Raw genomic sequence first — 18,528 nt, 5'->3', positions numbered from 1 at the left:
AGTGTCCACTGCTGATTTGAAATTTGTAATCCAGGGTCCATAGTTGATCATTCTGTTATGATGGTTCACATGCAGGGGTTGGTCAACGCCGTGAAGGAGCTGTTTCCCTATTCTGAGCATAGGTTCTGCTGGAGGCATCTATGGTCAAATTATAGGTCCACATTTCACCATCAACACTTGAAGCCTCTGATATGGAACATTGGGATAGCTTCTTACAAATCCAAATTTGTTGCGGCAATGAAGGTTTTGGAAGACAGCCATGCAGAGGCATACGCGTGGTTTAGTGCTAGACCAAGAGAGCATTGGTCTAGGTACTATTTTGGTACAGAAGTGAAGTGTGACATTCTCCTTAACAATCTGGCCGAGGCGTTCAACAAGTACATCCTGGCTGCCAGAGTGAAACCAATTTTGACCATGTTCGAAATGATCAGAACCCAGCTCATGAAGCGGATATTTGACAAGCAACTTTTGGGGAGTAAATTTCAGACTGATGTGTGCCCTAAAATTTTAAAGAAGCTTGACAAGATCATCGATGAGGGATGGAAGTACACCGCAACCCCTACCGGCGGCCCACAAGTTCAAGTTAGTGGTCCCGGGGGGCAGTTTGTGGTGAATTTGCCTGAAAGAACTTGCACCTGTAGAAGATGGGACCTGACTGGGATTCCATGCGTCCATGCCTGTGCTGCTATTCATGAGAACAATGAACACCCACGGCGGTACATTGATGACTGTTATAGCAAAGCGGTGTACGAGCGAGTTTATAGCTTTGTTATCAATCCCATGAATGGGGCTGATATGTGGGAAACAGACCCAAACCCCTTCAATATCATACTCCCACCCTCACCAGTGCAACAAAAGAAGAGAGGGAGAAAGGCAACGGTAAGGCGACTGGAGGCTGAGGAGCTTGAAAAGCAGGCTGCCGAGAAAGCAAGCGACGCACAAGCGACGAGGGCCAAGTTATCACGAAAGGGGCGTCAGCGAATTAAGTGTAGCGAATGTGGACAGTTTGGGCACAATATCAGGAAACATTTAAAGGAAAGAGGTCAAGCTTCGGGTGGAGGTGAACAGCAGCCATCTGTAAATGAAGGTGAAGGACCAATGGCAGAGAGTGAAGTAAGTAACTTTCTGAAATTTCGGTTGCCTGTGTAAGTACAATCTCCCTTCTAATTGTGTTTTTGTTGTAGGCTACTACTGAAGTGCCGCATGCGTCCCCAGCACACCAGACATTGCCATCTGAAACAGAAGCTGCTTGTAATCTTGACAGCCAAACGAGTGCAGTTGATGATGGTGCTCCACCCAAAAGACAGCGCAAGAAGAAGAGTAGTACAGAAGCGTCTGAAAGATACAAGGAACATCTGAGGAAAAGACCTAGGCAGGGCTAGATTTATTTTGTGCCTAGATAATGTTTATTTTGGACCTTATATTTTGTGCCCAGATACTGTAACTGAATCTGTCCTGAACATGTGGGTAGATAGGAATACTGCCTATTAATTTGCCTATTTATGTAGATTATATTTCTTGTCTATTTATGTAAAGATACAAGGAACATCTGTGAATTTCTTGTCTATTTATGTAAATTATATTTCTGTCTATTAATTTGCCGTTTTGTGATATATGATGATGTTAGTGAGTAGATAGGAATACTGCCATTCAAGTGCAGACCCTAAACAAATATTACTAATCAATCATGGACCCTGAGATTTGATAAATTGTTATCCATGGCCCTTAAGTTTATTTGTAAGACTTTTGATCAGAGGGTTAATAAAATGTTCATCCCTCATAGTATATAACTTATCCACCGTGGACCTGTATATTATACGTTTCATCACGCGTGGACCCTAATGTTTAGATATACGATCATCTATGGCCCTTTAGTTATTAATTGATATCAGCATGGCCTACTTTTGAATTTTAACAGCGCCCCACATAAATAGTCAATAAGTAGCTGGTTTTCTTATTTCGTTCTTCGTTTCCATCTCTCACCCATCGCTTACTACTTAGACTTCTAGGGTTGCAAAATTCCGAACTGTATTTTAACACGTCCGCAAATGGAACGGGTATCTCCACCAGTGGTTTGCGAGTGCGGCATCCCATGTCGTTTACAAATTTCGTCAACGGATAGAAACCCAACTAGAAGATTTTACACTTGTTCAAACAGAACTGTAAGTAATTGATGTGCTTTACTGCATGTACTTAGCCTTTATTTCTTTGTTCAAATTGTTGCATGTCTGAAGCCTTTATTTTTTCGACCTAAATTTGCCAGAATCAGTGTGATTTTTTTGCCTGGCTAGAGAATGACATGCCTTACCAAATGTCGGTGGTCCGAAACTTGAAACTTGACCTCCATGTCATGACTGTTGAACTGGAGGAGGCCAAAAGTTTGCTTGCTGCTAAAAAGGACGAGTTCCAGGGATTGAAGGAGTCCCATGAAATGTACATAGACGAAAATCAGGGATTGAAGGAGTCCATTGAGATGTATCGCGATGAAAATGGAATCTTGTTTGAGGAAAGCGGTCTACTTTTTATGGAGATAGACATACTGAAGGGCCAGATCAAGGACATGGAGGTCAAGTGCGCAGACTTGAAGAGGTCAACCAGGATCATGAAGTTTGGTTTTTGTGCTGCTTGTGCAGTTGCAGGATGCAGTGTAGCCTTTCATTGCATGAAGAAAAAATGATAAAAATATTAACAGATGTAATGTTGTTTCCTTTAATGTAATGTTGCGTATTATTAATGAAAAAAACTTGACTTGTCTTATCATTAATTTTGTACAGTAATTATTAATTTACTACAGTAATTATTATAACTACTGACTTATCTCATCATTAATTATGTTTACGAAACCCAACAAACCCATCCGTTGGTCATTAAGTATATACCATTTGATTACCCCCATTAAGTACATCCACTGACTTGGGAAACAACACGATGGTTAGGTTGAATATGAAAAGACAAGTATCCAACTTATTTAAACAAGTTATCATGCTTAATTACAACCGACTTGCTTCTTACAAAGATCATTCTTCATATTAAAAAAAAACAAAGCTATGTCTGATAATATAGTTCGTTCATTTAATCTTGAAGTTATGGATTGCCCCATCTGCTGCGAACCGTTAATTCCTCCAATTATTCATGTTTTTTACATTTCATTTATATGTTTTCATTTTTTGAATTTTTTGATTAGTTTATTGTGTATCATATAACATTTTATTTTCTTCAGTGTGAGAATGGCCACACAACTTGCAGCACATGCTCTGTGAAGGTTAAAAATTGCCATTCTTGCACTTTGCCCATAGGATCAATGAGAAATCGGGCGATGGAAGCGGTCGTGGAGGCTGTTACAGTGTTTTGCCAGAACAAAATTTATGGATGCACTGAAAGCTTCAGTTACGACGCAAAGACAAAACACGAGAAGTACTGTTCCTTCGTACCGTGTTCATGCCCGCTTCCAGACTGCACCGTCAAAGGGTCGTCCAAAATGATTTATGGTCACTGCAAAGAGATGCATACAGATTCTTTTATACCATTTCATTTTGGACGTAGATTCGGTGTTTCTCTGAACTTGGATGATAGGGGCTTACTTCTCCAAGAGGACACATCAGACACTGTGTTTGTTCTGAACAACACAACGTCTTCTTATGGGAATATTATAACTGTCTTTTGTCTGGGACCAATGTCAAACGGACGCTGCCCTTATGACATCGAAATAAAATTTACTGAATCCTCCATTGACAGGTTTCATTCTTCTACGAAGAATTTTCAAGACACCAACAGTTACTACCGTTCGTTGACAGGGTTACTTATTGATAGCAGTGATCGTGATTTTTTTCCTGACGGGTTGGTAAAGATGGAGCTTTGTGTATGTCGATCATGGGAGTTTGGTTCGGAGGATGACATTTAATGACAAGGATGCTGCCCGAAGTCAAATTCTAGGTCTTGATGATGTATTAAGTTTTTGTGTCGTAACTTTGTTTAGAAAACTGAGAATATATAAGTTAGTTTTTTTTAGTAACCTTTTCTGTTTGTTTAATATGTAAGACTTTTGATCAGTATGTGTTTTAAAATAGACGTAATATACTAATTATTGTATGTTTCTTAACATATTATTTTAAGGGTCTTTACTTGATTACATAATACAAGATCAGGGTCCTTGGTTGAACAAGTAAATAAAGTTTAAGGTCCACAACTGAACACGGTCCTAAAGTTCAGGGTCCACGTATGATCGTTAAGTTTAGCTTCCTAAAAACCAAACCAACCAACACGTACAAACACAAATAATAAACGGGAATATCATAAGCAAACAAACAATAACGACCAATTCACAATAATAAACGGGAATATCATAAGCAAACAAACAATACTTCTCCAACATTTAATCAACCAGTGCAAAAATATAAATTCTCAGTATTAATACTAATTGCAAAATAAATATTAACCTAAAAGGTTACAACTGTTGAAGCATAACTTTGCACAAAAAAGGTAACTCAAGTGTGTCAATCTTCAGTCTGAACCACCAGACTGCTGCTTCTCCAGGGGTTCATCAACAACTTCAGGTTCATCAACAACTTCACTTTGCAGCACCTCCACTGGTTCACCAGGACTTTCAATCTGCAGCACCTCCACTGGTTCACCGGGACCTTCAATCTGCAGCACCTGCACTGGTTCAGCCTCAGCAACAGCCTGCAGCTCCAATGCATCATCCCCATCTTCAAGTTCTTTCAACTCAAATAATGTTTGTCCAAATACAGGCCTTAGGTTGCACACGTCATCACAGCTTAACTTCCTAACATACACATCAACACTACCATCTTGTGCCCCAGCCAGTGCCATGTCCATGACATGGTCATCGTTTTCCATAGGAATTAATTCTTCAGTATACATGCCAGCCCGCCTCCAATAATACATTAGCAATCCCTGAACCTTCAATTCAAGTAACCACTTATCTAGACTATTTAATCCTATATCCTCAATATGAAATTTTCTGACAGCCACATCCTCATTAAAATAACCAAACCATTCAAAGTCTCCATTGTAGTTAAGAATAATTTCAAAGACCTCAAAAAAACGTTCTTCACTAGTAGCTGCGCAAACCAACAAATTTAAAAACAAACAAACAATTTTCAATTACTGAACAAGTAAAACCCAAACTGAAACAACATCAAATGACAAACTAGAAACAAAATACCCGCAAAAAACAACATCCCATAAAAAATCAACCCCAAAATTCAAAATAAAAAAAAAATAACAGAGACCAGAAAAATCATACCTTTTCGTTTCTTCCCTTCTCTTTCTTCTTTTCCCAATTTCGTCGTTTTTTTGGATTCCATTTTCTGAAAATTAACAGAGACAGACAAGAAAAAAATTTAAAAACACTTCGGTAAATGAAAGACAATGTTGAACAATGGAGGAAGAATGGGGAAGAATGCGAGAAAAATGAGAAAGATTGAGAGAAAAATGGGAAAGGAACTAACCCTAGGTCAGTGTCAGCGAAGAAACGAAAAAGCGGCAGTGAGGGGAAGAAGACGAAGCGTGGCGAAAATATTTGAAACGAAAATAGTGAAACGGAAGTGAGGGGAGCGAGTGGGGAAAAGGAAAAGTAGGAGAGAGAAAAAAATAAATTACCGCGGTTACTTTTCAGTTTTTTTTTTTTTTTTTTAATAAAAAGTCAACTGACGCATTCTTACACAAGCAGCAGGTGTCAGACATGCATGCAGGGGGGACAGGCGCCGGCATTTGGTGTCCGGACGAGAAATTGGATGCCACGTCGACAGAAAACGAAAAAAACGGCGATATTTGGTCTTAGGGGGTTTTGTGAGCGCCGCCTCAAAGTTCAGGGAGTTTACTGCCCGTTTTTAAACATCAGGGGGTTTAGCGCCCGCACCCCCAAAGTTGAGGTGCCACGGGTGATTATTAGCCAATCTTGAGGTTGTCTATATATCGTAAGAACTTCTTCCTAAAATATTTAAAATCACTAAGATGATTAGTCAAATCAACAATTAAGTAATTTTTTTTTAATTTTAATCATAAATTTTAAATTTAAATTTTAAATATGCACTTTTATTAAATTTTACTTAGAATAAAACTTTAATTTTTGTATAGTCGTATTTAATTTAAAATTTAAATTATATTTAAATTTGTATAATCCCTAATAGAAAGCTGCATATCAAATAATTATAAAAAGATCTCCTAAATTTTACAAACCAATAACTCATTTTATTATAATATTCAATATAAAACATTTTGAAAAACAAATGAAAAGTGGGTTATGGGTAGTAAGTAGTAATCTAATAGTACTAATGTTTTTGAATTTGTTGACCCTCCAATCAAAACTGAGCGACTTTTAAAAATCATTAGGCTATACTGAAAGTTGTTGGTGACTAACGTACTTTTTAAATAGAATTCTGAAATTTCTTGCAGAATATTAATTTTAGGGTTGAAAATGCATGCCACTGCAAACTGCAGAGACCTTACCTAAACCGGAGCTACAAAACTCTAATTTAAATTTGTTAATATTGCTCCATAAACAAAATTCGAATTTGAGACCACTAATTTAAAGGAAAAGAGTCGTTAATTGCCGCTTTATTTCAGTCTCGCCGATTGTTATTACATTTTGTAGAGCGGATATCGAATGATGTTTGATATCAGTACTGGACTGAATCAAGTAGGACCACTAGGGTGGAGCATTGGTCGGTTGCCGAAATTTTAAAAACGGTCAACTAAACCATTATTTTTTTATTGAACACCAAATAAAATTGTACGAACTTTGCTGCATGTGGAATCGGATTCAGCAAATGTGATCAGCAGGTTATCTAAAACCAATAACGCCATAGACCCAATACAGACTATAATTGACGACTGTACAACTGTATTGGACTCCCGCGATGTTCATTTTCAGCACATTCGAAGACATTGTAATCAAGTGGCTCATGCCTTAGGTAAATGGGGCGTTTTTTTCGGCAAAGATTGTATTAGTGACGGTGAAATTCATTTCCCGGTCATTGAACTTTGTTAATTCGTTTCTTCGTTTAATAAAGTTCAGTCTTTCTCTCTAAAAAAAAAAAATTGTACGAACTTTTCGATCACTTTAATTCAGATTTTGTTTTTATTCTCGGTTTCAACTCCATTCATAATTTTTGATCTATAAAATAAAAAAAAACTTAAAAACTTAAGTAAAGTAAAAGAAAAACTCCAAAATTTATATACAAAATCAAACAAAAACCTTCTTAGTTTTGAGAAATTCGGTTGCTTTGATTTTTCGGTTATTTCAATTTAAAATCTCCAAATTGAAAAGTTTACATTGAATTACCGAATCAACAACGAACTTTGATCCAGTTCGCTTTGATTTCTCGATCTAATTAGTTTGATTTTTGCTCAGCTTTAGGACAAATTTAGACGATGAAGCATTATCATAAATTTTTTAAAGTTGCTTCATATATAGAGTTCGAATTCAAGACCTTTGATTAAGGAAAAAAAAAATCATTTGCCTCTACAGTTTATTACCGCTAATATATTTGTAATATCCCGTATTTTAAAAAAAAAGTTAATTATAATTTTTGCATTCCGATAAGTTTTAGGTAATTTATTATTATTATTATATATTTTTATTTAATTTTTATTTGAGTTACTCGTTAATTCGATCGTGATTCGATTCGTGTTTAGTGTGTATTATTAAATTTTAAAAGAAAAAAAAGGAAAAAGAAAAGGCAAAAGAAAAAGAGATATTAAATTGAAATGTAAATATGCATAGTAAGCCATTACGTTGGCTTTTAATTCAAATGCATGATAAGCCCATATTTTTATCAAGCCCACCACTTTTCTATTATATGAATACATCATATTTTTGTTGCATTTTTAATGCAGCAGATGAAGCCTTTCCTTTCCCCCTATATATTGTTTTCTGCATCACGTTTAACCTAAAATTTCATTCTCTTTTACATAAAACATCAGCCGACATTCCTCCTTGACATCTGAAACTCCATCATCAATCATCAAATTCCTTCATTCGTTAGTATCGGTAAGTTCACGGTTAACTTGTTCGTCGTTTCGATATCGTCAATATACGGTTCTTGAATTCTAACTTATTGTTTTAGATTTAACTTGATTGTTCTTCGACGATTCACATCGACTCAACGATCTCTTTGAATCTCACATATTAGAATCGATAAAGGTGCGTAAAGATTTCTCCATTTATCGCCGTTTCGTATCGTCGTCACTACGTTTATAGTTGCTGCCGTATTCTCGAGTTGTCGCTGCCATTGTTCGTTTTCTGTTTCCTATTAGTTTAGCTTATATGAAACTCTAATTTGATATCCACCGTCAGTCGTATACCATGCCCGATGTCGACTCGGATCCATCGTTGATTGTTGTTCTCGATTTCGTTGGTTCCGTGTTGTTCTTGTTTTTGGTATGTGGAATATGATATTATTAGCATGGGTTGTTAAGAATCAAGAAGTTTGTTATTTGAAAAGCTTAAGATTGAAGTTGCTTATGGTTTGATTTTGTCATGAATTAAAGGTTCTGTTTGTTACTTTTGTTCTTTCAAATTGAATGGTGGCGGGAAATTGTTAATGATTAATGGGGAAGATGGCCAATTGGCAAAATAGTCATTGGATGTTTTAATTGAAGTCATTTGAATTCCTTAAGTTGTGTTATCTATGTTATTATTTTAATTTAAACTTTTGAAATTGGAATTTGATAATTAACAATAGGTATTTTACAACTTAAATTATAATTACTCGGGTGATTATATTAAATTTCGACTAATATGCCAATTTGGCTAATTTACAATTTAGCCCCTAAAGTTTTAAAAAAGAAAAAAAAACTTATTCAAGATAAGTTTTATCTTTGGATCTTTGTTTTGATTTGTAATTTAGTAAATTGAGAATAAATAATTAAATTAATTTCGAATATCGAATTGTCATGGATTTGGCTAAATTACAATTTAACCCCTGAACGTTTTTTTATAACTTAATTAAGTAAGTTTTTGGGTTAGTAACTTTATACCTTGTTTTAATTATAACAAAAGTTATTAATTTGATTTCGGGTATCAATTTGGCTAAAGTACAGTTTAGTCCCTAATTGGCTAAAGTACAGTTTAGTCCCTAATTGGCTAAAGTACAGTTTAGTCCCTAAACTTTATAAGACTTATTTGATCAAGTTTTGGTTTGTAACTTAGGTTACTTAATTTGCAAGATATTGAATTCTATTTTAAAATGGATAATTATTTTATTAAATTATGTTAATCTATAAACTCGGGTTTATAAATGTAATAAGTTTTATTTTGGGTTAGACTGTGGTCGCCCGACAAGTGGGAAGAAGCTTGGTAGTTTTTAATAACTCGGCTGACTCACTGGTATGGATTTTAACTTGAGTAAAATTAAATTGTTTAATAAATTACTTGAATTGTAATTTAATATATATAACTTATATGGTTTGATTTCTATAACTCGGGTTATAGTTTTAATACGTTTTAATCTTATGTGTTTGATTATACATTGGCATGTTGTTGTGTGTACTAGTCCTATGTGGTGTCTAGTACTCTTTAGAGTTAGGGTCTGATTTTAATTATGATTTTAATATTTTATTTAGACCCGTCGACTGTTCGTACTTCAGAGGTGAATCAGAGTTAGGTGCTTGTCAAGGTCACGTGGATTTAGCAAGCAGTGAGTTTATATCTCTATTTACCTCTTTATTAAGAAAGTATTATATTTTGTATATATATATATATGTGTATAAACAGCTTTTGAACTGTTTTCGGCATTGTGGATTTGATTTGGAACGTGCTACTCGATGGGCATCATTGGGACTGCGTGCGCACCGGTAATGATTATGGTATTGAGGTAGGTTTGAGATACGTCTCACCTTAGTGAGGGCACCGGTGGAAGATACGTCTCCTGGGCTCACTATTTATTAAGTAATAGTCGGGGATCGGTTATTGAGATACGTCTCACCGACACGACAATGGATTTAGAATTGTGGTTTAGGGTTTCATTGATAATCCATAATGAAAATGTTTTATTAAACGTTTTTAAAGGTTTTTAACTTAATAAATGTAAATGGTTATATAAACTCTACTCAGTAAATCTGACCCCGTTGTTTTCCCAAATTTTCCAGGTTTATGATTTGAGCTTTGGTCGATCTCTGTTTCTTCATTCTCGGAGGTTTTTATTTTATTTTCAGAATAAAAGAGTCGAACTGTTTTAAACTCTTAGACCGCAGTAGTAGTATCAGTTATTCATGTCTTAGTCTTTTATTTATATTTTAGACTATTGTTTGTTGGATTGTCCAACTATTATTTTATCAGATTTGGCATGATTACACTGTTTATGGAATTATATATATTACCATGCTGTTAGACATTATTTTGAAATAAGCGTACTTCAAATATATGTTGTTATATTGTACTGCTAGATTAGGTTGAAGTCTCGGTTGCCCCCGAACATGTGATTTTCTGCAGGTTTATTGTTTTAAATGTTATAAGTTGGTTATCCGCAAGGCTAGCTACGGGTTTTGGTACAACCATACCCATACCCTAGCGCCGGTCACGATTCATGAAAATGGGTCGTGACAATATTGTTATTACATTTTTAAATGTAGTGATTCTCTCCTTAAAATAGTCTCATTATGGTACGAAAATTAACGTTAATAAAATGTCTTGGCCTAGAAGAAATTCTTTGATTAATTTTCTGGTAAATGGCTGAGTTCGAGAATATAAATTAGACAGAAGTTGGATCTAACAGCGACCTGTACCTAATCTCTTGGTTCGAAGGATGCCTTAAACATTATGCTTTGTCAGCTCTATAATTATTAACTGCAAACTGTTGTCTTATTTAACAGTTAAGCATGGAGTTATTTTTTAATTAATAATTAATCCCGATCATGCTCTTAGCAAATTTTCATGTGCACACAGCCATTGAAAAATTAGTTATTTGACAAATATATCAAAAGCAGTTTTGTAAATAACTAGATAACATTTAAACATTTTTTGTTTTAATTTAACATTTTCATTACTTATTTTATATAAAAATAAATAAATAAATAAATAAATATAATTCAGTTGGTAAACCGAGATTTATGAATATAATATTATAAAATATATAAAATTTTAAACAATATGTTTCTATCATTAGGATATGTGCAAACATGAGATTATATAATTTTATACAAAATACAGATTTGAATACAAGCACTTAATGTATTCTTGATGTTGAATCCCTGCACTTTTATTTGTTAGTATTGAGTTATTAAATTTTTAATTTTATAGATATTAAGTCCCTTATTCACGGAAAAGACAAGTACTTCACCCATTGTTAGTGCGATCGGGATTCATTTTTTATTCGTTTTATATTTTTATTTTATAAATTAGTCTCTACATTTTTATTTTTGTTGATATTAAATCTCTAAATTGATCTTTTTGGGTCTTAGTTGACACCATATTTACAATAGATGGACTTGATGTCTATAAAATTAAAAGTATAAAAACTCAACATTTATATATAAAGTACATGGATCCAATGTCAAAAACAATATAAATATAGAAACCTAAATATGTGCGATGCCATAATTTTATAAAATATTTGGTTCACAATATTTATCGCATTTAGCCATTTCACATAGATTAAAAAACTAATAAATATATCTTAATTTGTATATACTTATATTAAATTATCCTTATATTAATTATCACTAGTTTTATAATTAACTAGTCCTTTTAACCTTATTAAGTTATTTATTGTTAAGGATAAATTCAAAAAATAGCAATTAATATTTTTTTGAAACTCTAATGTAATAGTAAATATTATGGACCAAAAAAATTACTACTATTAAATATGATAAATAGTATGAACCGGAGAGAGTAATTGATAGTAGTAACATACGGGGTTAGTGAATTTTTTAGTACAATGGCAATTGATTAACAGCATTTCCAATTCCCAAAAGACGTGATATTTAAGGCAATTATGCATTGCAATTTTGTTGGGTGGATGTTCAATGAACAACATTTAGATTTTGGTAGTATATTTGTCAACAACGCCTAAATTGGTAACTTTTGTGGAGTATTTCCAAATTCAGTAGCTCTTATTTAGGACATAAACTTATCTACTGACAAAATTACTTATACATAAATAAAATAAACTTAAATTACTTATACATACATAAAATAAACTTTCTTCCCATAATTTACCTTTCATTCCGTGCATACAGTCCCCAAAATTCAGTGCAAATAAATGGCTAGTATTTTTTTGGCAGAAGGTACAAAAAAATCCTTGTAGTTTTCATAAAAGTACAGATCAGCCCTTTTACTTTTTTGAGATATAATTAAGCCCTTTTTGTTTTCAAAAAGAACAAAGAACCCCTTTTATCCAGCATCATTAAAAACACTCGTTAATGGCTGACATGTCTCTCATAATCATATAGGAAAAAAATTCAAAAATAATTTTAATGTTTAAAATATTTACCAAAAATTTGAGGGGGTAAGCGTCCCAAAAAAAACTAAAAGGGTTTATTTGTTTGATTTTAAAACAACAAGAGTTTAATTGTTCAATTTTAAAAATATGAGGGCTTAATTGTGCCCAAAAAAAGTAAAAGGACTTATTTATACTTTTGAGAAAAAGTCGAGGGTTTTTTACCTTATGCCTCTTTTTTTAGTAGGGAGTATAAAATTACACAATTAAATCTTATATTTATATTAATTTTGATTCAAGTGAGATAAATATTTTACGGAAGCAAAACTTTAAAGTGGAATTTTAAATAGCTACATACATGAGTAAAGTTTAAAATTAAAAAATTGAAATGAAACGGTTATTTCATCTCACTTTTTGATTTTTCGTTAAACGTTTTTTCTTGAACAATTTCTAAATGAACTTATACAAATTAAGTTGGCTATTTTGACAATATAACTTATAATTTTTTCAAAAAACACCAATTATATTAATTTATGTATTTTGAGAACACGTGAAAAGTAAATAAGAACCTAACTAATTATTATTTTATGTCAATTTTAGCATTTGAAACATGAAAGATCATGCTAAACAAAAATGTTAACTATCTTTTAGGCAATAAAATATATAGGTTAAAAAATATAAATTAAACTAATTTAATATGCACATTCTATTTTATAGAAAAATGATATTAAATCAGTATGATTTATAATTCAAATGCTTTTGAAAATAATTTTAATTCTTGAATTTAATACTTATATGATTATTTTTTTATCGCTTTCTAAAATTATACAAGTAGACATGATTAAATTTATTTTAAAAAATTATAAATTAATTTATATAAATTTCACTTAATAAATTTAAAATTTGGTCGTTCATTTATAAATATATAACTTTATGATACAAACATAGACTTTAAAACAATTGTGGCACCACATAACTAAGTGTGAGAAAGAAGCCAAAAATATTTGGAGAAGTAACCGAAACCCAACAAGCGTCCAATAATTATACAGTAAGCCCACTGTCTCTGTCATCTTTCTTTTTCCTTTTCTGAACAAATCAGTTTCACATTTATTATCATACCAAAAATACAACACTCCAAATAAAAATAGGATTCCAAAAAAAAAAAAAAATGAAATAGGAGACTTTCATTTTAGTTACGTGGCGATTGTATCATGTTATTTTTATAATAATTAATGAATATTTATAATATTAAAATATTTAATTATATTTATTTTTTATCACAAAATATTTTAATTTTGTAAACGTTTTAGTATTAATTTATTATACGAATAACGTGAAGTAACCGTTGTTTGAATAATTATTTTTTTGGTATCAATATATCTACACCGAATATATCAAGGTTGGATGTATTCAATATGTAATTTAAATAGTAAAATAAAATATATTAAATTTTTACATTTAATTTTCTATCTAACAAATTTAAGTTTAAAATATTGTATACAAAATCAACCTTTTTAACATTAAAAATAACATTGTGAATCAAACGCCAAGGCTATCAAACCCCAAGGCGTAAGTCAGTTCGTAAGACACTCTCCCGACTTAAGTGAGTTCGCGAGTTCAAATCGTATTCATCTATGCAGCCGATTAAAAGAAATCATCAAAATTGAAGTTAAAAATAAATTTAATACAAAAGTCAAAATTATATATTTAGCTGATTTTTTTTCCAATATTTAAAGCCGAATCAAATTCAAAAACCAAAATCATTTTATAATATTAAGTTAAACCGAACCCAATTTCACAATTCAGTTTGATTTTTATGTTTTATTCTGTTTTTACACACTCCTAACTATAATAATACAAACCTGGTTTTCTGCTGAAACAACAAAATAACACAAATTTATCTCCTTTTAAAGGAAAAAAAAGATTATATAATTCATGTCTACATTTTCTCTCTTCTCTGCGCGTGAACTCACCTAGTATTTTCTTCCATTATTTAACACAAGAAGCAAGAGAGAGAGACAGGATCCTAGGTGTGGTGTGGTGGTGGTGGTGGAGGTGGTGGTGGTGCAGTTTTGTCGATCTCTAGGCAAATTACTGTCTTTTTTTAATTGTTTTTTCTCTTCTTTAATGTTAAGTATTACATTTCTTTAACATTTTTGCTTGCACTAAACACTAAACACTTCACTTTCTTGTTCTTCATGTTTTGAGGGTTTTTCTTCGAGTTGGAGTTCAAAAAAAGCAAGTAATATTTAGTTTTTAGCAAAACCAAGTTATGCAAATCCGTGAAGATCATCTCCGTTTTGGAATTTGAGGCAAATGTCGATCCCCACCTCGAGAAAAATCCTTCCGTCTTCTTGTTTCCTCTTCTTTATTTTTCTTTTTCTGTCAACTTATTCTCTAGCTTCACCACAGAACCAAAACCATGAAGCCTCGGCTCTATTTTCTTGGCTCCATTCGTTTACAAACTGGAACAATCTTGATTCATCTCCATGCAGATGGGTTTCCATTACATGTTCCTCTCAAGGTTTTGTTACTGAAATCAATATCCAGTCTGTTCCTCTTCAGCTCCCTTTTACACTCAATCTCTCTTCATTTCAGTTCTTGGAAAAGCTTGTGATTTCTGATGCTAATATTACTGGGACTATTCCGGTTGATATTGGCAACTCGGTTACACTCACTGTTCTTGACCTCAGTTCCAACAGTCTTGTCGGTTCCATTCCTGAGAGTATCGGCCGGCTTCGGATTCTTGAGGATTTGATTCTGAACTCCAATCAACTAACTGGGAAAATCCCGGTTGAGTTGAAGAATTGCATTAGTTTAAAGAATCTGGTTCTGTTTGATAATCGGTTGAGTGGGTATATTCCGACCGAGTTAGGCGAGTTGTCGAGTCTCGAGGTTCTTAGAGCTGGTGGGAATAAAGACATTATCGGGAAGATTCCTGATGAGCTTGGAGATTGCAGAAACTTGACTGTTTTGGGGCTTGCTGATACAAGGGTTTCAGGTTCATTACCTGTTTCATTGGGTAAGCTGACAAGGCTTGAAACTTTGTCTATTTATACAACTATGCTGTCTGGTTCGATTCCTCCTGATATAGGTAATTGCTCTGAGCTTGTCAACTTGTTTCTTTACGAAAATAGTCTCTCTGGTTCGATTCCTCCGGAGATTGGTAAGCTTAAGAAGCTTGAGCAATTGCTGCTATGGCAGAACAGTCTTGTAGGTGTTATTCCAGAGGAGATTGGGGATTGTGTTAGCTTGAAAATGATTGATCTTTCATTGAATTCTTTATCTGGTATCATACCGTCTTCGATAGGAGGTCTTGTCGCGCTTGAAGAGTTTATGATTAGTAATAATAATGTGTCTGGTTCAATTCCATCCAATCTTTCAAATGCAACTAATCTTTTGCAGTTGCAGCTTGATACTAATCAAATATCGGGCTTAATCCCGCCAGAGATTGGGTTGCTTTCGAAGCTTAACGTGTTTTTCGCCTGGCAAAATCAGCTCGAAGGAAGCATTCCTTCTAGTTTGGGCTCTTGTAGTAATCTTCAAGCATTAGACTTGTCTCATAATTCGCTCACCGGAAGCATACCGCCTGGTTTGTTTCAGCTTCAGAATCTTACCAAGCTTCTGTTGATATCTAATGACATTTCAGGGTTTATACCACCGGAAATCGGCAACTGTAGCTCTCTTGTGAGACTAAGACTTGGTAACAACCGGATAGCCGGTGGCATTCCTAAGGAAATCAAGGGTCTTAAGAGCTTGAATTTTCTTGATCTTTCGAGTAATCGCCTTTCCGGGTCTTTTCCTGATGAGATAGGAAGCTGCACAGAGTTGCAAATGATAGACATCAGCAATAACTCTGTACAGGGTCCTCTGCCTAATTCATTGTCATCTTTAAGTGGTCTGCAGGTCCTAGATGTCTCAGGTAATCAGTTTTCAGGCGAAATACCAGCGAGTTTTGGACGCCTTGTCTCGCTGAACAAGCTCATTCTAAGCAGGAATTCAATCTCGGGTTCGATACCTACTTCCCTTGGCCTCTGTTCGAGCCTTCAACTGCTTGACCTCAGCAGCAATGATCTCACTGGCAGCATTCCAATGGAATTGGGTGAAATTGAAGCTCTTGAAATTGCACTCAATCTCAGCTATAATGCACTAACAGGGCAGATTCCACCTCAGATATCTGCGCTCGCTAAGCTCTCTATACTCGATCTTTCGCATAACAAGCTCGACGGAGATTTAACTTCACTTTCGAGCCTTGACAATCTTGTTTCTCTCAATGTGTCTTACAATAACTTCACTGGCTATCTTCCTGACAATAAGCTGTTCAGACAATTAGCCCCAGCTGACTTGGCTGGTAACCGAGGGCTATGCTCGTCACTCAAGGACTCGTGTTTCTTGAGCGATGTTAGCCGAACGGGATTGGGAAGAAATGAAAATGACGTAAGGCAGTCGAGAAAACTTAAGCTGGCAATTGCTTTGCTCATCACATTGACAGTGTCAATGGTGATTATGGGGACGTTTGCAATTATCCGTGCGCGAACAGCCATTCGAGACGATGATGAGTCTGAGTTGGGAGACTCATGGCCCTGGCAATTCACTCCATTCCAGAAGCTGAATTTTTGTGTTGATGAGATATTAAGATCTCTTGTGGATACTAATGTGATTGGAAAAGGATGTTCCGGCGTTGTTTATCGCGCTGACATGGAGAACGGTGATGTCATTGCTGTGAAGAAGCTCTGGCCTAATACAATGGCTGCAGCCAACGGATCACCCAACGATGAAAAATGCGGTGTTCGTGATTCTTTCTCAGCAGAAATAAAAACATTAGGTTCCATCAGACACAAGAACATAGTTAGGTTCTTGGGTTGTTGTTGGAATCGAAACACGAGACTTCTCATGTATGATTATATGCCGAATGGAAGTTTAGGTAGTCTCCTCCATGAAAGAACAGGAAATGCATTGGAATGGGATCTTAGGTACCAAATATTGTTGGGTGCAGCACAAGGACTAGCTTATTTACACCATGACTGTGTTCCTCCAATTGTTCATAGAGATATCAAAGCCAATAACATCCTCATTGGCCTCGAATTCGAGCCTTATATCGCAGATTTCGGCCTTGCTAAGCTCGTCGATGATGGTGATTTTGCTCGTTCGTCCAATACAGTCGCAGGATCTTACGGATATATTGCTCCTGGTATAAATACTATTCAACTCTCCTTTTTATGTACTTCAATGTATTGTATAGCAATTCTTAACTAACTTAACTGTTGTATTCAGAATATGGTTATATGATGAAGATCACGGAAAAGAGCGACGTATACAGCTACGGAGTAGTAGTATTAGAAGTCTTAACCGGCAAGCAACCAATCGATCCAACGATACCCGAAGGAGTCCATTTAGTGGATTGGGTTAGACAAAAGAGAGGAGGCATTGAAGTGCTTGATCCAAGTCTACTAACTAGACCCGAACCCGAAATCGACGAGATTATGCAGGCACTAGGCATAGCCTTATTATGTGTAAACTCATCTCCTGATGAAAGACCAACAATGAAAGATGTTGCTGCAATGCTCAAAGAGATCAAACATGAAAATGAAGAGTATGCAAAAGTTGAGATCCTCCTTAAAGGTTCACCAGAAATCAAGAATTCAAGTAATGGAGTTTCAGCAACTAGTTCATCATCATCATCAAAGTCTCAAGTAATCACAAATTTGTATCCTAAAAGCAATAATTCAAGCTTCTCTGCTTCCTCATTACTTTACTCTTCTAATGCCAAATTGGGTTTCAAGTGATAAATTTTCTTTTTTTCAAATGTTTCATAGTGTTAATCTTTTTGTTTTCTTACATGTTTCTTCAGTTTGGTTAGTGTTTGTTGGTTTTAATGTAAAGAAAAATGTTTGATATATTTAGTTATTAACTTAATGCAAAACAAGTAGAATTAATAATGGACTTTAATTTCTAGTCTCTGTTCAAACTAAAGCAAATCTTGGGTTGGATGTAAAGAAAGAATCTGTTCAAAAGTTTATAAAAAGTTGATTCTCATATAACTTGACAGTAAGATCTTGACAATTTGTCACTGTTTTTTTGACTTCAAACTTGTATTCGTATTTAGATGTGTGCAAAAATCAAACCG

General features: G+C 34.3%; 4 protein-coding genes across 4 annotated transcripts; 3 read left to right on the top strand and 1 right to left on the bottom strand.

Moving 5' to 3' along the window:
* Positions 1-1,451, top strand: LOC126667373 (uncharacterized). The gene is made up of 2 exons (XM_050360328.2): positions 1-1,113; positions 1,185-1,451. Exons 1-2 carry the CDS (start codon positions 58-60, stop codon positions 1,380-1,382), a joined length of 1,254 nt encoding a protein of 417 aa, XP_050216285.2. The 5' UTR covers positions 1-57; the 3' UTR covers positions 1,383-1,451.
* Positions 1,452-3,047: 1,596 nt separating this feature from the next.
* LOC126667387 (E3 ubiquitin-protein ligase SINA-like 10) lies at positions 3,048-3,901 on the top strand. The gene is made up of 2 exons (XM_050360343.1): positions 3,048-3,134; positions 3,221-3,901. Exons 1-2 carry the CDS (start codon positions 3,048-3,050, stop codon positions 3,899-3,901), a joined length of 768 nt encoding a protein of 255 aa, XP_050216300.1.
* Positions 3,902-4,318: 417 nt separating this feature from the next.
* Positions 4,319-5,361, bottom strand: LOC126667383 (uncharacterized). The gene is made up of 2 exons (XM_050360338.2): positions 5,267-5,361; positions 4,319-5,081 (listed from the first exon to the last, which is right to left on the bottom strand). Exons 1-2 carry the CDS (start codon positions 5,325-5,327, stop codon positions 4,501-4,503), a joined length of 642 nt encoding a protein of 213 aa, XP_050216295.1. The 5' UTR covers positions 5,328-5,361; the 3' UTR covers positions 4,319-4,500.
* A 9,150-nt stretch (positions 5,362-14,511) lies between these two features.
* Positions 14,512-18,298, top strand: LOC126670376 (LRR receptor-like serine/threonine-protein kinase RGI1). Its single transcript, XM_050364089.2, has 2 exons — positions 14,512-17,592; positions 17,676-18,298. The coding sequence occupies exons 1-2, from the start codon at positions 14,718-14,720 to the stop codon at positions 18,185-18,187; spliced, it is 3,387 nt and encodes a 1,128-aa protein (XP_050220046.1). The 5' UTR covers positions 14,512-14,717; the 3' UTR covers positions 18,188-18,298.
* The last annotated feature ends 230 nt before the right edge of the window (positions 18,299-18,528 follow it).

This window comes from Mercurialis annua, linkage group LG2, assembly GCF_937616625.2.
Source record: "Mercurialis annua linkage group LG2, ddMerAnnu1.2, whole genome shotgun sequence".
Lineage (NCBI taxonomy): Eukaryota > Viridiplantae > Streptophyta > Magnoliopsida > Malpighiales > Euphorbiaceae > Mercurialis > Mercurialis annua.
Note: the sequence above shows the minus strand (reverse complement) of the source record. Positions and strands in the feature narration are given on the sequence as shown.